The sequence below is a fragment of the Notolepis coatsorum genome (assembly GCF_963971535.1).
Source record: "Notolepis coatsorum genome assembly, chromosome: 18".
NCBI classification, from domain to species: Eukaryota; Metazoa; Chordata; class Actinopteri; order Aulopiformes; family Paralepididae; genus Notolepis; species Notolepis coatsorum.
Window position 1 is genome coordinate 52,202,520 of NC_140182.1, and position 23,602 is coordinate 52,226,121.

General features: G+C 43.0%; 1 protein-coding gene across 4 annotated transcripts in view; it reads left to right on the forward strand.

Annotated features, from left to right (window-relative positions):
- The window catches only part of incenp (inner centromere protein), a 67,165-nt gene that overhangs the window by 9,127 nt on the left and 34,436 nt on the right, over window positions 1–23,602 (forward strand). For 3 of the 4 annotated variants that reach the window (XM_084334541.1, XM_084334540.1, XM_084334542.1), the window contains exons 4-11: window positions 1,428–1,981; window positions 3,972–4,026; window positions 9,382–9,454; window positions 9,586–9,700; window positions 9,882–9,909; window positions 10,043–10,130; window positions 10,673–10,810; window positions 10,959–10,976. In XM_084334541.1, the coding sequence (XP_084190667.1) occupies window positions 1,428–1,981; window positions 3,972–4,026; window positions 9,382–9,454; window positions 9,586–9,700; window positions 9,882–9,909; window positions 10,043–10,130; window positions 10,673–10,810; window positions 10,959–10,976 (1,069 nt within the window). The remainder of the gene's footprint in view (window positions 1–1,427; window positions 1,982–3,971; window positions 4,027–9,381; window positions 9,455–9,585; window positions 9,701–9,881; window positions 9,910–10,042; window positions 10,131–10,672; window positions 10,811–10,958; window positions 10,977–23,602) is intronic. The other variant, XM_084334543.1, reaches the window with a different exon arrangement.

Here is a 23,602-nt window from a genome sequence, read left to right on the forward strand (position 1 = left end):
AGTATTGTCATTTGGACAAGCAAAGCCATTACTTTAAGTTGTAGGCAAGAAAGACAAGTTTGTCCACTGTCTCTGGTTTTAAAACTGCCCTGTTGCAGGTCACAAAAAAGAAAAAGAGAAAATGTCTTTTTTTTTCTATTCGATATCGATTATTAAAATATATCGTGATATTTATCGTTATATCGCCCAGCCCTAACTGGGACAATTATCCATATGAATGTCCCGCGTTCTAAGAAAAGATATCCGGACCCTCATACGTTCATCTTCCATACGCTTAACCATAACATAACTTACTTACCCAACAACGTGTTCCCGAGTCCACATTCACGCACAAATCCGTACTCTCAAAACGTTAGAAAAACGCTCCGATACCCGAATCCACAATCATTCGTTGTCTGGAAGTGGAGGACCCATTGTCCATTTGACCTTAATAAACGGACAGCCACCAGTCCGCATTCTATAGAAGAATAAGTCTTTATTTCTCATGCAGATTAACACGCATGCGAGATGGGCGACCCACAGGAACACACTATGTCGCGTGGCACACAGTCTGACGTCACGCTCGCTGCGACGATCCCATCTAGAAAGAAACGTATCTGTATTTTTGACTGTTGATTAAAAATCATACCGTCGGGATTTCTAAATAAAATACCCTGGAATACCATCATACTGCCCAAGCCTAGTATATAGTATGAGATGGGTAGTTAAGATTATTATGATTAGAGGGCGGCTGGGTGGCGTAGCGGACATTGCGCTCGTCACCAACGCACGAGACACTGGTATCGAATCCGGCTGTCGGCGTTGCCTCCGACTTGGGCCGGCCGTCATAATAACTCGCTTGGCAGAGTTAGCCGGTGGGAAGTCGATGGGTGGTAATCTGGACGTTGTAAACAGCGACTCCTACAGGTCGGTTGGGGCGCCTGCACAGCAGAGACAGGAAAATGGCGGGGGCAGTGTGAGCCTCCTACACATTACTCCTCGCCAAATGAGAGTCCACGCTGGCAGGTGAAAAGATGCGACTGGCTGCCCACACATGTATCAGAGGGGACATGCGATGGGCTTCTATCCTCTCTACAACTGGCCAGTGGGGGGCACATGTGAGCAACGTTCAAGACGGGGGAGGGGAGAATTGGCACGGCTAAAATTGGGATGGGAGAAATTTAAAAAGGGGAGAAAAAGTGGATGAAAAAAAAAAAGATTACGGTGTAGGGTAGTTATAGACGGTGAAAACAGTAGGTAGGTATAAATTGAGTATAGGTATAAATATACTGTGTATATATAAATCTGTAGCTCAATCGAATAAGCCTCCCCTACGGATAGACGGGGTGTTTCACGTCTTGCTTCCTACTCGGTTATTACTCCACATAGTATTTTGTAATGCCACATAGAATTTTAAGTTTCACAATGTAAATATCCTTTCTATCCAGATTTTCAAAGAACAAGCGCAGCAACCTACGCGGCTCGTCTGTGAAAACACTCAACCTTATCGCTGAAATTGGAGGCATACCTGCGGCCACCACCTCCCAAGACTTCACAGAAGAGCCCAAACACAGTACTCGCAGAGCCAAACAGACCCAGGACCAGAGCCTTGTGCTGGATGAGGAGCCAGAGACGGCACCGGAAAATGTGGCTGAAAAATCGGACTCTGACAGTTCCCCTCAACATCTTTCAGACACATTTATTCCACCTCAGATGCCGCTTACAGACGCGTCCGTGATGATCTCTGCCGCAGACCGCAGGTCAGCTGAAAACGCCAAGCAGCCAGAGCCCTCTCCTGGACGTTCAGCCACTAAGATCGCAATTGCTTGTACGCCAAAGAATTCACGACGGTCGTCCGTGCGGCACTCGCTCTCCCTGCGGCGCTCTCTGGCCGGTCTGCGCACCAGCATAACGCATGACTCCATCCGCCGAGCTTCTAGGCGCTCCTTCCTGAAGAAGAAGGCTCGTTTGGGCAACTCCACCTCCAGCAGTAACGTCAGTGGTGAGTGAAATGGAGCCTTGAGTGAAACATTGTGTGAAATCGACACGGTCATCAGAAAACATAATACTGGGATAAGGATGAACTTTATTAATCCCCTTGGGGAAATTCGGTGACATACACATACAGCCACAGCCTCATTATACAAATATTCCACAATCATTACATTGACAGTAATAATGGCACACATAAATTCACACAAGCATGTACATTTGTTGAAACATGCTGACTACAGTAGATCTCTCGACAGCTGGATCTTATCTTCATTCGGCTCTGGATTTACGTCCTTGAATAGCCTGCTCTCTACAGCGGAATTTGTTATAGGGGTGGGACGATACATCGATCCAGATCGATATATCGATCTATTATCAATGATCCAATAGGATTGATGCAACGTAAAGATCGGTTCATATTGAGATACTCTTATTTTGTAAATCCTGTGGCGAGTTGTATCCGCCCAGCAGCACAGCACTCTCATGTGAAATGCCGTGTAGAGGGCTACAGTGTGCCTATTTTTTGACTAAAAATAAGTCAATGCCGTTTTCCCCCCGCAACGGGTCAAATGCATCTAACATGCATTGCATCCTCGCCATTCCTTTATGCCCAGGTCATGTTAAAGACCGAAATTAACGTTACGTTAGCGTAAGCTAACCCTGATCGGAACCATAGAGAGAACAGCAGAGGTCCATGAATGGGGTGGGCGAGGGGCATTCTCCCTGTGTGCGTTTGGAAAGACCAGATGAAGTCAGGCGTATATTATATTGATAGTAAATTTACTGAGGATGGACAGATGCTAAAAAAAAAAAAAAAAAAAAACAATACATAATAAATGTGTTCATGATCATGCAACATAAAACAATTGTAGGAACGGTTTGCGAGAGGAAGGGGTTTTAGGTAGCATGTTGTGAGTTCCAACAATCTTACTCAAAGTTTTTTTGCCATAAGTAAATGTCTGGGAGAGCTCAAAAAAAATTCATGATATTCCCGTAGCCTTTTTTGAGTTTATCTAAATATTACTTGTGTTAAATGGGCATATAATATCGTCTCATATTGATCGCAGGCACCTGAATTGAATCGTATCGTGGCAGACTTTGATATCGGCAAATATTAGGGATGGGTACCGAATTAGGTACTTTTAAAGGTACCTACCGAATCACGTTGGTACTACAGAGTACCTCACGTGAGATCCGTCTGTGCCAGATTTCGGTACTGTAAAAAGAATTATTTAATAAAAAAAATCCCATGTCAACGTTCACACGCACAATATACGCTTACCTAGGATTTGACTTGATTCAACAACAAAGCAGCCGGGGCAATGGCAAGCCGAAAACGGTAAAAAGTGTGGTAATTTGAAGTTTGGATTATTTTTTTTACAACTGAGGTAGGTAGATAAAAAATTTAGAGACTAAAATACAGAAAAATGGTACCGTTGGGTACCGGTATCGATTCACAGGTACCGGTCCGGTACTGTATTGGTTCAAATGTGAACGGTACCCATCCCTAGCAAATATCGTATCGTGGTGAAACTGGTTATTCCCACCCCTACATAGTACTATAGTAAAGTAAGAGTAAAGTACCGGTACTAATAAATAATTTTTAAAATGTACATTATGTTATAGCCATAAGTAATATAATGTTTCGTACTATGATTATGGTTTGTTTTAACGGTTATGGTTAAGATATAAGGTTTGGACGAGGCTATTGGGAAAAGTGTCTAATCTGTAGTCTTGAGGTAAAGGCATTTGCTTCCCATGCGAATGTCTTGGATTTATTCCCCGGTAGGGGAACTCAAAGGTTTTCTGAAAACATTAAAAGTTCAGTTACATTTTCTTATCTGAAGGCTATAACATACTGTACTATAATGTACCTGGTTAATTAGTACTTTATTTACATATTTTAAGCAAGCTCTGGCTGCTCAAATATGCAATGCATCGGTCTATATTTGGATGTTTTTTTTTCTCCATCGGAGCTTGATTTGCTCTTTCTGTTGCAGAAGATGCTTGTTGCACAGACACTGATGGGGAAGCCGTGGAGGAGGAGGAAGAGCAGTGAGTGATGTAACATTTAATAGAAAGTCGTCTTTGTTTTCTAAGATGCACTTAATCATGTTATGAATTGAGAGGTGGATAGGTCTCTGTGGAAAGTAACCTGGTCATCATAGAACACTACTTAGCTGCGGGACAAAAGTTTCAAAATCATATATTATATATATATATATACACACACACACACACACACACACACAACATATACTAGGTTGTACACCTCCAAGCAGTGCGGCACTTCTCCCAGAGTTGGGAAGCAAATCACCATAGCTGGGAGGAAAAAGTAGCTTGGCTTTTGATGTAACTTGGTTGTTTTGATTACATGCATTGCATGCTCCACAATGTTATCTTAACACTTTAACTGCCAGAAGACGCTTTTAGGCGTCCTTCCCCGCCATGCTAAAGTTGCCGAGGACGCCGTAACTCGTCTTTGATATCAATATTTCAAAAATCTGTGATCGAAATCATATTTTCTTTCCGGAGCCCTGAGATGTACTGGTGAGCTCCCATCAACTGTTTAACGGTTCGAGAGCGCCATCTGGTGGCAGATCGGCCAAGAGGGAGGGGCTCGCCAAACAGGAAGTGCTCATCCTATGTGCTCCGGGCACTCGCGATCGGTAGCCGGACTCCATCTCAACACACTGGATGATCAATCGCTCGCCCTAACTCAATAAACAACGTTATTTGGACTTATATAGTAGTATACAACCTGGAAATGGTTCATCAGGATAAACATCCAATAATCGAAAACGGTCTACACCACGCTGATCGTCCAACGGCGCGAGGAAGATACGGTAAGACTCAGCGTTATTTTTGAACGTGTTCGATATAAACTGCTCTGATGAACATATGACCCACACTAGATGAATGATATAACGCTGCCCACGGAATTATAAACGATCCCCCGCCCATCCGGTCAACATCAGATGATACGTAGAAACTTCTAGAAGTACGTCCAATTGAAATTTTTTATATCGCGCCGATTGCCATCAAACTGTATTTCATCATCAATATAATGCATTTGGGGCTATAGATCACGTTCTGGAGAAAGCTGCAGAAAGAGATGAAAACATACTTATACATTAGACCATATTTTACTATGAATATGTGAATTGCTACACAATGAACAATACATATAGGACTTTGAATGGGCCATAATAATGGCAATTTAGCAATAGAATTTAAAAAGTTATAGCCCTGCAAAGAAGGGGTACTTATCCATAGACAAATAGAGCTGGCAACCTATGGTATATCATGAATTTAGCCTTAGGCAATCAAAGTGTTAAGTGGTCTGTTGCTAGAGCCATATGAAATCCATAAATTTTTTTCCCAAATTCAGTTTTTTCTGTTTTTTATATTTCAGAATTCTGTATTTTGCTTTTTATGCTCATTTTACCATCAGAAATGGTGTCTAATAAGTGGGGATGAATAAATGTCCACAATTTAATAGGATAACAGTGTTTTTAAGTGCTGCAACTAAATACAGTTCAATTTTACACTGTTTCAAAATAATATTGTGACGAAATAAAAATGTACACAAAATAAAAATACACTTCAAGTTAAACAATAGATACAGCTAGCTACTACTCACATTACCACAATGTCAGTACTCGGTTGCCTAGCTATATCTATTCTATTGTGATGAAATATAGTAATGCATAATTTAGGCACCTTTAGATTATAAAGGAGTTAGACAGTGTTTACTGACAATCATTTGCATTAAACAAATAGATGGGTGCACCAGAAGAAGCTATCATTTTCATCTATAGTACTGTAACGTTGCATAGCTATTTAATCACAATAGTGTCAGTGATTAGCCTTGCCCTCTAGCTGTATCTATTGTGATCACCAGGGATCATTGTTAGAGATCTGGTGTGTTTTTGGAAGCAGTGTTTTTCAGTGTTCCTTACATGGCTTTTGGAGAATGATCTTTGCATGCGTTTTTGCGGGTCCAGTCCACGGTATGTTTTTTTTTTTGGATCCACTTCTCATTTTTCAAAGAAATTTCTCCCATCCCAATTTCGTGATTCAAATTCTTCCCTCCCCTGTCTTGAACGTTGCTAGACTATGCCTCCCACTGGTCGGCTGTAGTGAGGATAGAAGCCTTGCATCATGTGTCCCCTCCGGTACACGAGGAGGCAGCCTGTCGCATCTTTTCACCAGACAGCTCGAACTCTCAGTGGCGAGGAGTAACGAGTGGGAGGCTCACGCTGCCCCCGATACTTCCTGTTTCTGCTGTACAGGCGTCACCCAACCGACCTGTAGGAGTCTCTGTCCACAACGTCCAATCCCCACCCACCGGCTTTCCCACCCTCTATAGTGGTCCGCACACGGCGGGCGATTTGTCAGGCGACCGATTTTATTTTAAGATTTATTTTTTAGCGTTTATCGCTTTTTACTACTGGGCAGTCCAGTAGAGAGAGCGAGGAGGAACGGGAGACAGAGTGGGGGGAAGACATTCGGCAAATAACGACGGGTCCGTGAATTTAACCCGGGTCGGCCGTGCCGCGACTCAGCGCATTATGTGGTTCGCCTGGCAAAAAACGCCTCGATCCTATTTTTTGAGGTGACTGCAGGCGACACAGCAAGGACAATGAGGAAATAACATGACTTCTACAGTAGAAGTAGTACAGAAGTTCTACTGGTGTATCATTTGTACACCATTAATGTAGCAATACATTCATTTATCAATGACCTACGTATTATTACCATGCTACTTATGTTAATTATTATTAACGGGAACAATTTAAATAACGTTAGTTGGAGAAGCTATAGTGGCCGCTTGTCATTAACTAATAAATGAACAATGCGCCACGATGCACCTACTAGTGTTTTTATATTACTCTGGTAATAAAATAAGTTGTGGATGTTGACAGTTTAATGTCCAGGCTGCAGCTGATGTAGTTTGTAAGGTTTATTGTCCAAAGAAAATTATGGTTGAGAACAGAACAGTTTGCGTCTTCAGTGAAAAAACATTCTCTCTCAGCAGGTGCATAACAATACTTGTCCAATCGGTGGTAATGAACGTATTGTAGCTAGGGCTGTCTTAAATACTTCGAAGCTTCGAAGCTTCGTTCGATGGCACAAGCTTCAAACATTAAAAAAAAAAACCGAAGTAAAAAAATATATATATATATATATATATATTTTTTTTTTCATTTTTTTTTTACTTAGATTTGTGTGTGTGAACTACCCATCCCAGTTAGGACAGCCGAATCCCGTCCAATCTTTCGCCGTCGACTAAAGACTCACTTCTTCAACCGTTATCTGAAATGATAAAAAAAAATAAAAAATCTAACCGTGACTAACCTTACTGTCATGCACTTGTCCTAATAAACTAACCTACACTGTAACACGCAACACTTTGATGAACATTGTTACTCAGCTGATAGAGTTGTACCCTTCTTGCTGTCTTGTCGTACAGAACTTGTAAGTCGCTTTGGATAAAAGCGTCAGCTAAATGACTAAATGTAAGTGTGTGTGTGTGTGTGCGCGCGCCTTGTAGAATTCCACACATAAGAAAGAAAGATACTGGGATGAATAAACAAAATAGGAAATAAAATGTAGAAATGCATGCAATACATAAATAAATATGAATCTCTATATATGAAATATAACATTTAGATAAGGTGCTACTGAGATGTTTTGGTGAGTTCTTTGTTTTTTTGTGGAAGTTGCCCTTCTTAAAAATGCATGAACATTCACTGATAATTGGTCTGTAGTGGAGTCTACATTGCCGGACCATGTAGAATCCGGACCTTGTAGACTGACATAATTCTGTGCATAGTTTAGTCTACACAGGCCATATTTCAAATCAAAATCTTACTTCATTCATCTTAAACTTTCTTGATTTGGGGGATTGGTAGTTCCCATGAAATCTGAAGTTGTTCAAACGACAACAGCGATCCACCTTGAATTAAATCACACAGCCGAGTGAAACCTTGTTGGATGCGTCACAGTCACGAAAGGGGCTACTTAATTAATTAATCCAACCCACTTTATTTATAGAGCACATTTAAAAACAACAAAGTTTACGAAAGTGCTGTACAAGTCCCACAACATAAGATAAAAAAATATAAAAAAAAAAAAAAAAAAAAAATCGAAGCTTCGAATTAAAATCGAAGCTCGGCCCCGAAGCTTCGATTGCCAAAAAAAGCTTCGAAGGTCAGCCCTAATTGTAGCGATCAGTGACTCATGCAGTAATGTCAGGAAGAATGAGGAGAGGTTGTATTCGTATAGGTTTAATTCCAGCTCAATATGGGTTTAGTTCCCTCGTAATGCACAACACAGTGCAATTGACACCGAAGCATCCAGACGCTTGGACACTGCTGCGTGTTGTGTGTAACATGCTGTAGTGTTCCCGGTCATGTTTGCTTTGCACCAAACGTTTCATCTTCTCCCAAAAATGGAATTTCAGTCCAGATTAGGACAAATTCTGCAATATTCCACGTTTGACAGTTTATTCCATCTTTATTGGTCAATTATGCGATTCCGTGAATGCGGATTTCATATGGCTCTCTGTTGCACATTTTATGCTCTTGAGTTGAAAGATCATATTCAGAAATAATTAGTGACGTGGAACACCAGAGCTATTTTTAATGATGACAAACTTTTAAACATGTTTTATGCTGTTCTTTGAACAGCTTTCAGATGAAGGCTGTGACATACAAGCAGTGAGTTTTGTATCCTAAGTCCGTTCAATTGGATGACACAATATATAGAAGTAGCTGTGGGCTAGATGAGTTCTGAAATAACACCCCACATAATGTATGGTGACATGAGAAGCAGCTCAGTAGCCAAAAAATAAGCGCCCCTTTTGTTAGTCGAGAAGAAGCCGAAAAATGTGTAGCCTAACGTCACCAGCACTCGTCTGACTGACGAGCACATACAGTCAGTTTAGCTTTAGTTTTAGTTAGACCATGTACTTTATATTCTACTCATTTGGATGCAAGCGTCCTTAGTCAGGAAGGCGACTGGCAATGTTCCATTCTGCACATCTCTGTATTGTTTTATTTTAATCAAAATCTCAACTTGTTGGGTTCATATTGTCATGGAAAACCGGGAATAGTCAAGGATTTTTTAAAGCGGTTATTTCCCGGACTTGGAAAAGTTATGGAAAATTACATAATGCTCAAAGAATTTGAATCTCGTTTTTTCAGGCAGTAATGTTAGGTTTGGCTGCATATAGACCAATTCCCTTTGACGGCGCAACAACCCAAGTAACGTGTTCCAACAAAGGTGTCTCCACAAAACCTTTTTGAGCACTAATGGAGACTTGTCTGCCATTTGTACAATATTTCATGAGAAAAGTCGATGGAATTTCACTGGGGAAATTGTTGTGCTATTTGTTTACTACAGGGTGTTCTTGGAGGCGCCTGCGGAGGCTGAGACTGAAGAACCTGAGACTGAAGAACCTGAGTCTTCTCCAGAGGTATGGATGTTAAATTATATTTTTTTTTTATTGCGTGGAAGAATTTCCTATTTTACAAATTACATGGTTTTATTGTCTTTTTGTTTATGATTGGCTGAAATGGTTTCATGATTTTATCCCCGAAAAATAAGATGATAAAGCAGAGCGTAGAAGCTCCTGCTGGCCGTGTGACCCGCGCCAAGACCCAGAACACTATGGCCCGCACCAGCCAGGAAAAGGTTTGCACACGAGACAGTGGATCATCAGGTACTAGGGAATCTCTACTTTTGACTCCATTGCGTCATTCTCGGCTCTCGCTGAACAGTATTTGTGTACTGTAGCTCCAGTGATTGATGTACCGGTACTATTATATATATACACCAGTATTTAATGGATTTCATCTCATGTTAAATGCACTTATGCATTTTCTATGCATTTCTGTCCATAGGTAGCCATGAGAAAGAGTCAAGTCTCAGGTGGGTTTCTTTTACTGCTGGCCAACTATTCCGCTATGCTCAAGCCCTAGTTTCCTTCTGACTGGAAAGGTAAAAACCTTGTGTGAAGTGTTGTGGTGTTCCTGGTTTTAAGGCAACCTGTCCGTCTCCGCAGGTCCTCCCAGAGGGGCAAGCGCAGCGCAGCGGAAGCTCCAGAGGGAACCCCGAGAAAGAGGATGTCTCCCCCCAAAAAAACCCAGAGCGTAAGATCAATGTTGCAAAAAGTGCAGGTCTGGAAACTGGTTTTCAGGTCACAAAGTCGAAGAATCGCAAACTCAAATAAGTTTGACTCTACACAGGGCTGCACAGTGTTTGCCTCTCGATACATAGGGCTCCATAGTGTTTGTCATAGTTAACCCACTGTAAATGTGACATCTTCTGATGTTTGCTCTTTAATAATATTCAGCTGTGGAGTGATGGGGTCTTATTTCTATTCATCCTTTCATTTAACCAGAAGTCTCATTGAGATTGCACACCCATTGATGGTTATATTGCCGTCTCTCGGCATATTCATTCTGACAAAGTTTTGAAATCCAGTCAAGAAATTAAGATCTGGAAAAAGTACTGAATTCTTAAATGGAAAATATAGACTGGATTGCAGTTTGTTTAAGATGGAAATATGGGTGCATTTTATGGAAGATGTTGGGAGTAAAAAAAAAAAATATATATATATATATATTGGCCAAATAACTAATACTGCCAAAGTGATGAAAGATTAACCATCCGTCTGTATTTCTTTGTGTAGGTAATCAGGCCCAACATGAAATCCTTCCTCCAGACTGTGCAGAAGAACCAGCTGCTGATGACTCCGGTTTCTCTGGGACGGAGCTACGTCATCAAATCCTTCATTAAACCAAACACCCCTCTGAGGGTCGACCTCAAGGTTAGTCTCACCACTCACAGCCTCCAAATGACCTTGCCCTCTGTTTGACTTCTTTAAGTTTGTCCGGAATAACATTTCAAGTGATCTTGTTCAGGAGTCAAACCGTGTAGCTAGTGTTCTTACTTGGGCTTCTCTCTCCCCTCCCCAGTTGGCCACTGGCCTTGTGGTAAGTTGTAAGGTGGTGGCACCGTTTCGTCGTCTTGTGGATTATACAACTTCACTGTACTAAACGTCTACTGTTGGTTCACCTCACCTCACTCACTTGACCAAACTACCTCATCTGGGACATGACTCATCTCAAACCCCCCTGCCCTCTTTTCTTGATCCTCCAATCACAACAGTCACTTATGGGTCACCTGGAAGGTGCCTTTATTTTCATTGGTCACTGGGTCTTTGCTGTGTCTGTAACTTTAAGATCACGTGTGTTTTTAACAACACTTGAGTGAAAATTGTGTTTTGAATAACAAATAGTTTGGTGACGGTCTGGTCTTTCCACCAAAAATGTTCAATAAACGACAAATGTCTTGGCAGCGTCTCTACACCCTTACCCTCCTTGATATTGCCCACCCCCCTCGCATCTTCCCCCAAGCAGGTTACATTTTTCTTTTTCCATCAAGGATTCGTGAAAGGTTTGTTTAGCCAAAACGCATCACTTCTTATTGCTAACACTTTTTTTATAACTGAGATTCGCTGAAGGAAATAATTGATTTCGTGCATAGATCACTAGATACACCGGTATGAACTTATTAGTTTCATGTTGGCAGTTAGCATTTCCTGGATCACAGTGTAGTCAGCTGGGCAATGGTGACCAGGATAGATTCTCAGGATAAGTTTCATTACACACCTTAGATTTTGAGGAAGTACAGATGACCCCCCCCCATGTTTTTGAGTGGAGACCTTTTTAACTTCTTCAGTAGGGTTGGGCATCGTTTGGATTTGAACGATTCCGATTCTCCATTTCGATTCCTGTTCTAAACTATTCTCGATTCCGATTCTTTGAGGTGCAGTTCAAAACAGGTCACGGCTTATTTCGCAGGAGATATATATATTTTTTTTAATCTTTAATTTTTTTTCATTGTCAGTTGACTTGATACAGTTTAATTTGGTTGCTGAACTGTAACTAGGGTATTTTAACAAATATTATTATTATTTAATTTTTTTTAAGAATCGAAATGCAAATATGTTACTTCCGGTTCTCTGTGCCCAACCCTACTCTTAACACTAGTGCCAGCCATGCGGAGCGCTAAAAGGCTCCGTATGCCAGCGTCCACTTCAATGATAGTTTATGCGTTTGCAAATATGAGAGCTCTATGTCTTAAATTATGGCTATGCGTCTAATCTGGCCGTCGCTTATCAATGACTTGTTTGCAGTCAACATTGTCGAACGGATTGTTTTTTAATCTGTTCATTTCCGTTTTATACCATTTTGAAAAACGCTTGTTTTAAGTTTCAGGAAAATATAAAGATTCTGTGATAATGGCCCTTTACTGTAATATTCTGGAATACACAAACATTGTCATTTTTCGGCCTATTTATGATCGTTTTCAAATAAACGGTAGATTATCGATAGTATATGTGTACTTATGCACGCTATAGAAGCGAGCTGAAAAATCGATTCTCTCATTTCCTGATCAGCACACGCACACATAGGGCACACGTTGATATCTCTGTGAAAAAAGTTCTGATTATCCTAAGACTGGTAAAATAGATTCCTTACCTCGGATCAGATGTTCTCTAAAAAGATTATTCCAATTCCTGATCGCCATTCCAAATATCGATCGTGTTTATTGATCCAACGCTGGGTACTGGAAATATGTATTCCACGCTGTTTTGGGGCTCGGCAATGAATCCGATCCTCTCGGGTGACTTGTCTGAGAAGTAAAATGAGGAAGCTGGAACCATGTGTTTCAGTCTAATCCAATGGGGTGCAGTACAACAGGGAGAGACGATAGGGCACTGTATTTTCCCAATGGAGCTCAGAGTTTGCAGCACTAACGTGAGACTAGATTGATGAAATATGAATTCAAATCGCTAATATAAAAAAACGATTTATCGTCGCTGGCACTCAACGGTCGGCATGAACTAACGTTAAATCTCGTCGCTGGCACTCAAGTGTTAAGCCCTATAGTCTACTCTAGAATATGGAAACATAGGTCCACCTGCATAGGGTGCATTTTTGTTTTTCACCACCTGTTTTAACAGGTTGGAATAATGTCCCATGGGGTTTATTTTTAACCCTTTATTACACCTATCCTGAACCAAAACCTGAAAAAGAAAACGGCATAACTTTTGAAGTTAATAACATATAGAGACAAATTAAAACATTTTCCCAAACAAGTTTGACTCAAGGAATTCAGTTATTTTTAAACGTATATCACATCTTGATTTTCCCTTTTTACTAAAATGTAGTGCATTGGGCGAGATCGATTTAGGTTAATATTGGAAATAATATTGTAATTGTCTCCTAGACAAATTAACACTTTCCCATGCAATTTTGATCAGTGATTTATTTATTGTTAAGGTTCAAACTATATTTACTGTAGTAGTTTTCATATGCACTGGATATCATGGACTGGATATCTTCTTGTTGACACAACATTCAAGTCTTTTTTTATATTTGTATTTTGTGCCCTAAACTACTAATCATCATCATCAGCACTAAAACAATTGTCAAAGTTTATCTCTTCGATCTCCATCTCTTCCTCTGCCTCATCACACTTGTACTCTCCATCCTCCATGTTATTTTTTGCGTAATCTGCCTCCTTATCAAGAGCTTCTTGCTCTTCTGACTCCACTTTCTGGGCCAGTACCTCAACAAGAGAAGGACGGGGGATGGGTCCAACCGTCCAGACAGGTTCTAACACCTCCTCATCTATTGTTTTTCCCAGTCCATACTTTGATCATAGGCTTTGGGCCTCTTGAATATTGGCTTTGGCTGTTCTGCTCTTTTGTAGCAGGCGACTCTGAAGTTCACTTGCTGTACATGTGAGATGAGACAAACTTTGGGGGGAGGCAGGCGTTCAATGTCTACTTTGGAGTTTGCATCCAGGACTTTATCAGCACCCATCATTTTCTGCAGCATCTTGGCTCACACAGCATCAATTCTCCCTTCTCTGTGTGTGTGCGCGTTTGGAAAGATCAGATGAAGTCAGACGAGTATATTATATTGATAGTAAATGTACTGAGGGTGGACAGATATTTAAACATAAAAAATACAATACATAATAAATGTATTCATGATCATGCAACATAAAACGGTTGCGTGTTGTGAGTTCCAAAACATTTAACTTAAAGTTTAAAGCTCAATATATCAAAACATGGCACTTTACAGTGAACAGGAGGTCTATGTGTATTAAAAAAACAATAGATTGTTTTTCCTTAAAGTCTGGAAGAGGTCAAAAATAAAAATGTCAAATGATATTTCTGTTGCCTTTTTTTGAGTTGATCTAAATGTTACTGATTGTTAAATGGGCTTATGTTATGATGTCTCATATCGATTGCAGGCACCTGTATCATATCGTGGCATATATCAGCAAATATCGTATTGTTGTTCAAAGAATCTATATATCGTGATGAAACTGGTGATTCCCACCCCTAGTAGAGTCCATACACCCAACACCAAATCCCATAATTCCTTACACGTAACGTGTCTGGCTGTGTGACGTCAACTTGTCAGCATGAAAATAACAGCCAAACATGGCACTGCAACTAAATAACACAAATGCAATAGGCACATTTGTGACTGTTAAAAATATAACACGTTTTATACTTGTGCTACAAGATTTTGGCCTGTGCTACAAAACTATCAACCTCTGTAGCACCAGTGCTATGTGCAAAAAAAGTTAACGTACAGCCCTGCTTCATCCAACCACGGCCATCCATAATGCATGTGAAGGACTCCATCTCCTGTTGGAGCTCATCTGTTACCAGCGACAATGCACCAAGCTGACTAAAAGCCTTCTGGAATCTAGGGTTCTTCTGCAGATTATTCAACGGATTCACCTGTCTCTTTCCTTTGAAAGCGCTGGCAGTCATCCCCAGAAAAGTCAATTGTATCCCAGCAGAGTACTGCAGTACTCGGGATTCCAGAGACTCAGCCAGTTTGGACACATGTATTAGCTTGCAGTGCCGTGGTCAAGGTGCCAGTGCCGTGGTCCAGGTATCTGGAGATGTTGGTCATGCTGACATGGTAGAGGAGGATCATCAGTATATGGAGAGGTTGGTCATGCTGACATGGTAGACGAGGATCATCAGTATATAGAGGTTGGTCATACTGACATGGTAGAGGAGGATCATCAGTAGGGATGCACCGAATGGGAAATTCTTGGCCGAAACCGATACCGAAAATAGGAAACAGTTGGCCGAATGCCGAAAGGCCGAAAATGATTAATAATAAATGTATAATGTTTCTTTTTTTTTCAGCTACCCGATTATGGCAAAAGACATGATTATGGCAACTTTACTTAAATAATATTATTAATTACTATTATTGGCCCATAAAACATTTATTTAGCACTTTTGAATGCATACATTAATTCCAGACTGACTGCCGAAAGATTGTACAATTTAAACATTTTCTCTTTGCATACAACAAAATGTGCATTAAAGTCAAGTGCATTTTCTTTTCTCTGTAGGATAACTACAACAAATTGCATTCAGAACAAAGCCAAGGTGCTTTAAAACTGCATAAAGACATACACACAAGAGGGATAATAGCTTATAGCAGACTTGATTATGTTACTGTAGTGGCTACTATCATAAAATCTATGTATTTATTTATTGGTCTGACGGATCAACAATGTAGGGATCCCATTCTGGCAATGTCATGTCTTTTATGCTTTGAAGTGTCATGTATGTCTCTTGTCCCTGTTTTGTCCTGTTCTGTCTTGAATGTATAGGAATGCAGCTGTTTGTGATATCATGCCTTAAATTTCCCCTTGCGGGACTAATAAAGTTTCTAATTGAATTGAATAATTCATGGAATTATGGAAGGACTGCTGTATTTACTACATCTCCCGTGACCCTTTAGCGGGGGATGACGTAGTTTACGAGTGAAAGCGGACCGGAAGCGTTGTTAGTTTAAAAAGTTTTAACCGCGACGGGCATATAGTAATGACGAGGATATAAAGCATGTTAAAGACTCATTTTACATAGAAACTAACTGCGAGGATATAAAGCATGTTAAAGACTGAGTTTACATAGAAACAGCGCGACTCCCAAGAGGAGTTGGTTATGAACGAACGCAGGAAGAGCTGCTCACGTTATACGTTGCGCAAAGTCTGTAGCCGCGTTTTTGATTACATCATCACAACACTTTAGGTTACGAACGTTACGTAACCCTGTTTGACATTCGGTGATATATTTTCCGTGCTAGAACTAGGGATGCTCGATATTGGCTTTTTTTTACCGATATACCGATATTGTCCAACTCTTAATTTCCGATACCGATATCAACCGATACCGATATATGCAGGGTTTCCCCCCCAATAAATGCAATAATTTCAGGTAATTAACATTACATATCTCTTGTTGTGGAATTAACACAACATTATGCATACTTTTGACAATAAATAAAATCAGAATTTGTTCTTACTTGCTTGCCTGTGTAAATAAAGGTTATAGAAATGTATATATATATATATATATTTTTTTTTAACCGATACCGATATTTTCCGATATCACATTTTAATGCCGATATCGGTAGGCCGATAATATCGGACATCCCTATTTTCCTTTCGGCCGAAAATTCATTTTTAACCATTTTCTGCCGATAATTTTCGGTGGCAGAATATTCGGTGCATCCCTATATATAAAGGTTGGTCATGCTGACATGGTAGAGGAGGATCATCAGTATATGGAGAGGTTGGTCATGCTGGTAGAGGAGAATCGCCAGTAGAGAGGTTGGTCATGCTGACATGGTGGAGGAGGATCATCAGTATATATTATAGAGGTTGGTCATGCTGACATGGTAGAGGAGGATCATCAGTATATGGAGAGGTTGGTCATGCTGGTAGAGGAGGATCATCATTGTTTGTCTTGGCAAAAAAGCCATCGGGAGAGCCAAGTGCATGAGGCGAGAGGGGGTAACGCATGAGTTCTTGGAGGTTGATGGGCATATCTAGATCCAAAGTAGACATTGAACGCCTGCCTCCTCCCAAGGTCTGTCTCATCCCACATGTACAGCGAGTCAACTTCAGAGTTGCCTGCTACAAAAGAGCAGACCAGCCAATATTTGAGAGGCCCAACCCCTATGATCAGGATATGGGCTGGGAGAAGATGATGGATGAGGGGGTGTTGGAGCCTGTCTGGACGGTTGGACCCATCCTCCCTCCTTCTCTTGTTGTGGTACTGGCCCAGAAAGCGGAGTCAGAAGAGCAAGAAGCTCTTAATAAGGAGGCAGATTATGCAAAACGTAACGTGGATGAGGAGGATGGAGAATACAAGTGATGAGGAGGAAGAGATGGAGATTGGAGAGACAGACTTTGGCGATGATGATCATGATGATGATTAGTAGTTTAGGTTTGAATGTTGTGCCAACAGAGAAGATGTACTGTAATAATACTTTGTTTGAACCTTAACAAAACATATTTTACTGGATTTCAAATTGTAAAAATGTGTTAATTTGTCTATGTAGAACAAATTAGTCTTTTCACATTCGTCTTCCACTTTTGGCCATGTTTACACAAAATCTACAATATTTAGGGCATAACGGCATGGAGACACAAAGCTACAATATTTGGGGCATAACGGCATGGAGACACAAAGCTACAATATTTGGGGCATAACGGCATGGAGACTATCTTTATTACAATATTATTTCCAATATTAACCTAAATCGATCTCGTCCAATGCACTACATTTTAGTAGACATGTGATATACGTTTGTTCAGCGTTTCTTTGCTTTTTCTGTCCTGATTTAACCAATATGTGTTTGAATCTTAAAAATAACAATTGTACTGAATTCCTTGGGTCAAACTTGTTTGGGAAAATGTTTTAATTTGTCTATATGTTGTGTGGAAATTCCAGGTGTAGGTGGCAGAATAAAAGACAAACGGACAGGTTGCAGTTCCCAAAATTATACTCTTTATTTTCTAACAAACGAACGTTTCTCACTTCTCACTCTCTCTGACTTTATATTAATTATTCTGTCTTATTCCGTCTGCTGGGCGGCGTCTCCGCTCCGCGGCCTGTCTCCTTCCACTGCTACGAGAGAGTGAGAGGGTGCTCTTGGGCTCAGTTCCCCCTCAACAGGCGCACCGCGCCGTGATTTGCTAATCGATCTTGATGGCCTGTTAGTGACATGTGCGTCCGGAAGCGGACGCCCAAATATGTGTAGCGCCCAGCCATTGGGTCGCTACGTAGCGTCCTTCAATCACCAATCCCAGTGGTGGCTTGGGGTTGCCACAGTACCCCCCCCCCCAGCTCCGACCGTCAGGGAAGAGCGTCCGACACCCAACAGGCATCCTTCCTGGAGAGAGCGTCTGCATTGCCATGAGCCACCCCGGACCTGTGGATGACAGAAAAGTTATGACTGCAATTCAAGAAACCATCGAGTCACCCTGGCATTGGTTCCCTTTGCCTTGGCCATCCAGACGAGCGTGATCTGTCACTAGCATAAAGCGTCTCCCTAGCAAATAATAACGGAGCGTCTCCAGTGCCCATTTAATTGCCAGACCTTCGCGCTCCACCACAGAATAGTTGCGCTTGTGTGGTAGTAGCTTCCTGCTCACGTATAAAATTGGATGTTCCTCACCCTCCAGCTGCTGGGAGAGGACCGCCCCCAGGCCCGCCTCTGATGCATCAGTTTGTACAGTCATCTCCTTGTCGAAGTTCAGGGAGACCAGCACCGGTCCCGAACAGAGTGCCATTTTGAGGTCCTCAAAACGCTGCCTCCGCCTCCGGTGTCCACTTCACGGTGAACGGCCGCCGCGCCTGGGTCGAATCTATAAGGGGAGCAGCAAAGTTGGGGATAAACCTCCTATAATAGCTCGCTAGCCCATGGAATGTTCTGACCTGCTTCTTCGTTAAAGGGCGAGGCCACTCCCTGATCGCATCAATTTTCCTCTTCTGCGGTTTTACAGTGCCCCAGCCTATTGTGAATTCCAGGTACTCTGCCTCTTCTAATCCCATGGATTTTTTTTGGGTTGGCGGTGAGACCCGCCTCCCCGAGTGCACCTAACATCGCTCTCACCTTTTGGAGGTGGGAGTCCCAATCTGACGAATGTATGATTATGTCGTCGAGATATGCGGCTGCATAGTCTCGATGGGTCGTAGCACTCTGTCCATCAGCCTCTGGAACGTAGATGGCGCCCCATGCAGGCCAAACGTGAGGACTTTGTAATGAAACAGCCCGTCTGCGGGCTGGGGACAGAGGAACTTGCCAATAGCCTTTCGTTAAATCTAGTGTTGTGATGAGCCTGGCCCAGTCTATCAATGAGCTCATCCACTCTAGGCATGGGATATGCGTCAAACTTTGAAATGTCATTAAGCTCCCTGAAATCATTGCAGAACCTGGTTGTTGAGTCGGGCTTCGGCACTAAAACAATAGGACTAGACCACCCGCTATGAGACACTTCAATCACTCCCATCTCCAGCATGACCCGTACTTCTCTTCTCTTTTAGCCTCTAGGATACGATAGGGCTTCAGTTTTACCTTGTCTCCCGGGCTAGAGAGCTCAAACACTCAGTGGTGAGAGTAACACGTGGGAGGCTCACGCTGCCCCCGCTACTTCCTGCTTCCGCCGCACCGGCGTCACCAAACCGACCTGTAGGAGTCGCTGTCCACAACGTCCAATCCCCACCCACCGGCTTTCCCACCCTCTTAACACTTGCCAATTGTGTTAGTATGAACGACCGGCCAGACGGTAGCAACGCCGAGAGCTGGGCTCGAACCCAGCGTCTCCTGCGTTAGTGGCGAGCGCCTTGCCACATCAGCAGCCCCACATAAATGCGCTTCTGTGCGTCTTGGGCCTGTTGCATATGTTCTCTTACCACCGGCCAGAGCGCTTTCATTCCGACTCATCACCTGCACATGCTCTATGAGAGACAGGTGGGCCGACGGCTGTTCCTCCCTTTTGCGATGTCCAGGAGACCCCGCGGCTTACGTGCGTAGAGCAGCTACGGCGAGAAGCCAGTGGAAGCCTGTGGGACCTCACGCACAGAACATCAGAAAAGGCAACAACTGATCCCAATTCTTCCCATCACTTTTCTCAGCATGCTTTTTAGCGTTTTGTTAAAATGTTCGCACAACCCATCCGTCTGTGGATTGTATATGGAGGTTCTCAACTGTTCCACTTTCATGAGTTTACATATTTCCTTTATGACTCGCGACATAAAGCACAAGCCCTGATCAGTGAGAATGGAATCGGCAATCCCCACTCGACTAAACAAATGAAATGGCTCTCGTGCTACAATTTTGTCTGTCACTCACCGTACGTAATGGGATGGCTTCAGGGTAACGTGTTGCATAGTCTATGATTACCAGTATATACTGGTGGCCTCGGGATGATTTGACTAGTGGGCCAACAACGCCAAGGGCAATTCTTAAACGGTGTCTCAATGATGGGTAATGGAATTAGAGGATTTTTATAGGGTACCTTTGGCGCTGCGCGTCGACACTCTGGGCAGCTCCTACAGTAGTCCTCTACCGCTCTCTTCATGCCCGGCCAATCGAAACGCTCCTTTATGCGTTCCATGGTTTTGTCCACGCCCAGGTGCGCTCCAAGGATATGGGAATGCGCCAGCTGGAGTACAGTGGGGATGAAGAATTTTGGCACCAGCAAGAGTTCTTAACCTCATTTCTTTTTACGACATGGTATAGCAGTTGTCTTATTATCGCAAAGTGAGGATATGACGGGTTACTCACCCCCTCCACTGGATTTCCATCCACGGTCTTGACATGCGCATGGGCTTGCGTTAGGTTTGGGTCCTCCAGCTGGGCCGTTCCGAACTCACCCGCCAGGTCCCTTCCCACCTTGTCCGCCTTGGGGAACTCCGCAAAGGGGTCCTCCTCGCCGCTATCCGTTTCGGGGTCCGCTTGGGGCTCCAGCGCGTCTTCACCCATATCTGACGCAGTATCAGTCTCGCTCCCCGTCACATTCAGGGCACACACCTTCGACTGGCGTAGTCCTTTCCTTTTCCTTGGTTTACCCGTAGAGGGTGGTGCGTGGGGAGATGACCGCTGAGCACAGCTGCTGATATAGGGGGCAGTCTCGTCCAATCAGCAGCGCTAAAGGCAGGTTGGGTATCACGCCGGCCGTCATCGAGCACACACCCTTGGTGGTTGTCAGGGTGATCTGCGCTGTGGGATACAATTTTGTGTCTCAGTCAACACAGGACACGGACACTTGCGGAGCATCGGCGTCGCAGTGTGCCAAATGGGGCTGAACCAGCGTTATGACCCTACCTGAGTCCAGGAGCGCTACGGGTCTTTGTCGTTGACTCGCACTGGTAAAAGTGTCTCTGATGTTTTCTTGTGGGCCCAACAGGCTGCCATAATTACATGTTTTACCGCGGGGGTCTGAAGCTGCCGCAGATGGCATGGACACATCCCTGCCTGGACAGGCCCACAGGAGATGCCCTGGCTTGCCACAGTCATAGAAGAGTCTTTGGTCCCGGTCAAACAGTGGCCTTCTTTGGGGTAGTTCGGGATCACCTGCGTTCTCTACCCGGCCCCTTGGGCTGGGCTCGTCGGGACCCCTCCTCGTTCTGTCTCTCCGGCTTTTCCCCTCGCCCCCCTTTGAGTAGCTCCCGTGTAACTTGGTGAGCCTCCTCAATGTTCACTAGCTGCTCCACGGAGCGGGGGTCCGCCTGACTCGCCTGTTTCTTCGTGTCATAAGGGAGGGCTCTAACGAAGCGGTCCATAACGATTCATTCCAAGACAGTGGGCCCTGTGGGGTCTGTTATTAACCAGGCTCGGCTAAGTCGTGAATCTGAGCGTGGGGAGGCCTGCGGATCATACGCCCAGTCATGGAAACGCTGAGACTGTAGACTATGGCCATAGCGGCTCAAAATCTCCTGTTTTAGCCGGGTGTAGTTCTCGGCTTGCTCCGGTGGCAGTTCCTGGTAGGCCTTTTGCGCATTACCCGACAGCAGTCCCCCCCCCCCCCCCCCCAGTTATCCTCTGGCCAGCCCTCTCAGTTGGCGGTGCGCTCAAACGCTAGGAGATGGGCTTCTATGTCCTCATGCTCCGTCAGCTTGGGGATGAACCGACCGGGGTTAGGCCGTGTCTCTGCGCGTCCTTCCTCCTGCCTGTTAGAGGCCATCCGATGGAGCTCCGCTTGGATCGTCTTGTTTCCTCTGTTCTTGTATGGCCTCCTCATATCGGGCCTGTTGCTCCAGATTCGCTTGTACCAGCTGCTGCACCAGCGCGTCCATGCTTCTTCTCCACAGGCTTCTTAATTTGTTTATTCTGCTCCCCTTATTGCCAGTTAGATATTGCCCGCATCTCCACCACTGTGGCAATTCCAGGTGTAGGGGTGGCAGAATAAACGATAAACGGACAGGTTGCAGTTGCCAAAATGATACTCTTTATTTTCTAATAAACAAACAAACGTTTCACACTTCTCACTCTCTCTGACTTTATATTAATTATTCTCCAAGTTCCCCCTCAACAGGCGCACCGCGCTGTGATTTGCTAATCGATCTTGATGGCATGCTAGTGACGGGTGCGTCCGTAACCGGACGCCCAAATATGGGTAGCGCCCAGCCATTGGGTCGCTACGTAGCGTCCTTCAATCACCAAGCCCAGTGGTGGCTTGGGGTTGCCACAGTTGTTAACTTAAAGTTTTCTTATTTTTTAGGTTTTGGTTCAGGATAGGTGTAATAAAGGGTTAAAAATAAACCCCATGGGACATTATTTCAACCTGTTACCTGGCAGAATCTTAAAATAGACACTTCAAGGTGGTGAGAAAAAATCCACTCTATGCAGGTGGACCTATGGTTCCATCTAGACTACTAGCCCTATTTTCTGAAAATCTGCCTAAAAATACATAAGAAGTAATTGGAAGATTGCTCCACTTCTACAAGGTCCATTAGCATGCTCTTGGTATCTAGGGACATCTATGGATCTCGGGGAATGTATTACTAGGCTTGAGTAAATTGTAATGAACCAAAGGAGAATATAATTCTTTTTTAATGATTCTTATCTTTGATGGTGAATAACGTCATGCTAAAAATGAAAAACTGCCACTGAGCTCGTTCAGCACCTTCTTGAGATCACGTGTACAAAAATCTAAGCAAATTAATAAAGATTATTAATGTTTTGTAGATACAGTACTGAATTCTGCCATCCGGACCATGCAATTTGAAATATTATTATAGAATATCGGACATCTATGGATCGGGCCAAATCTCCTCTTTCCAATGGCAGAGTTCAATCTGGATTTAGTATCACCAGGCGTGATCCACAAACCGTGAATGAAATCTACTGTAAGTACAGTTACTTTTTATAATGGAAATTGCTCTGCCATTTTTCATCAGATTGCAATGCAGATTTTTGCTAAACGTTCTAATTTATGCCTAGATAATGCCTAGTTTGTGGTAGATAATCCCAACAAATAAGGTTATTCCACAAATCGTATGATTGGGAGCTGGCTTGAGCTTGGTAGTGTCGTTTTTTTTAATTCTAATGCCATTCGAAAACTCTGTCTCATCTCCTCATATGTGACCCAGCACAGACCATTGGTCCTTTAGAGGCATCTTAAATCTTTTTTTTTACATTATATGAAAATACAGGTTGATACCTTCTAAATAAGCCATCACTTGTACAAATCGGGCGGATACTTTTCAATC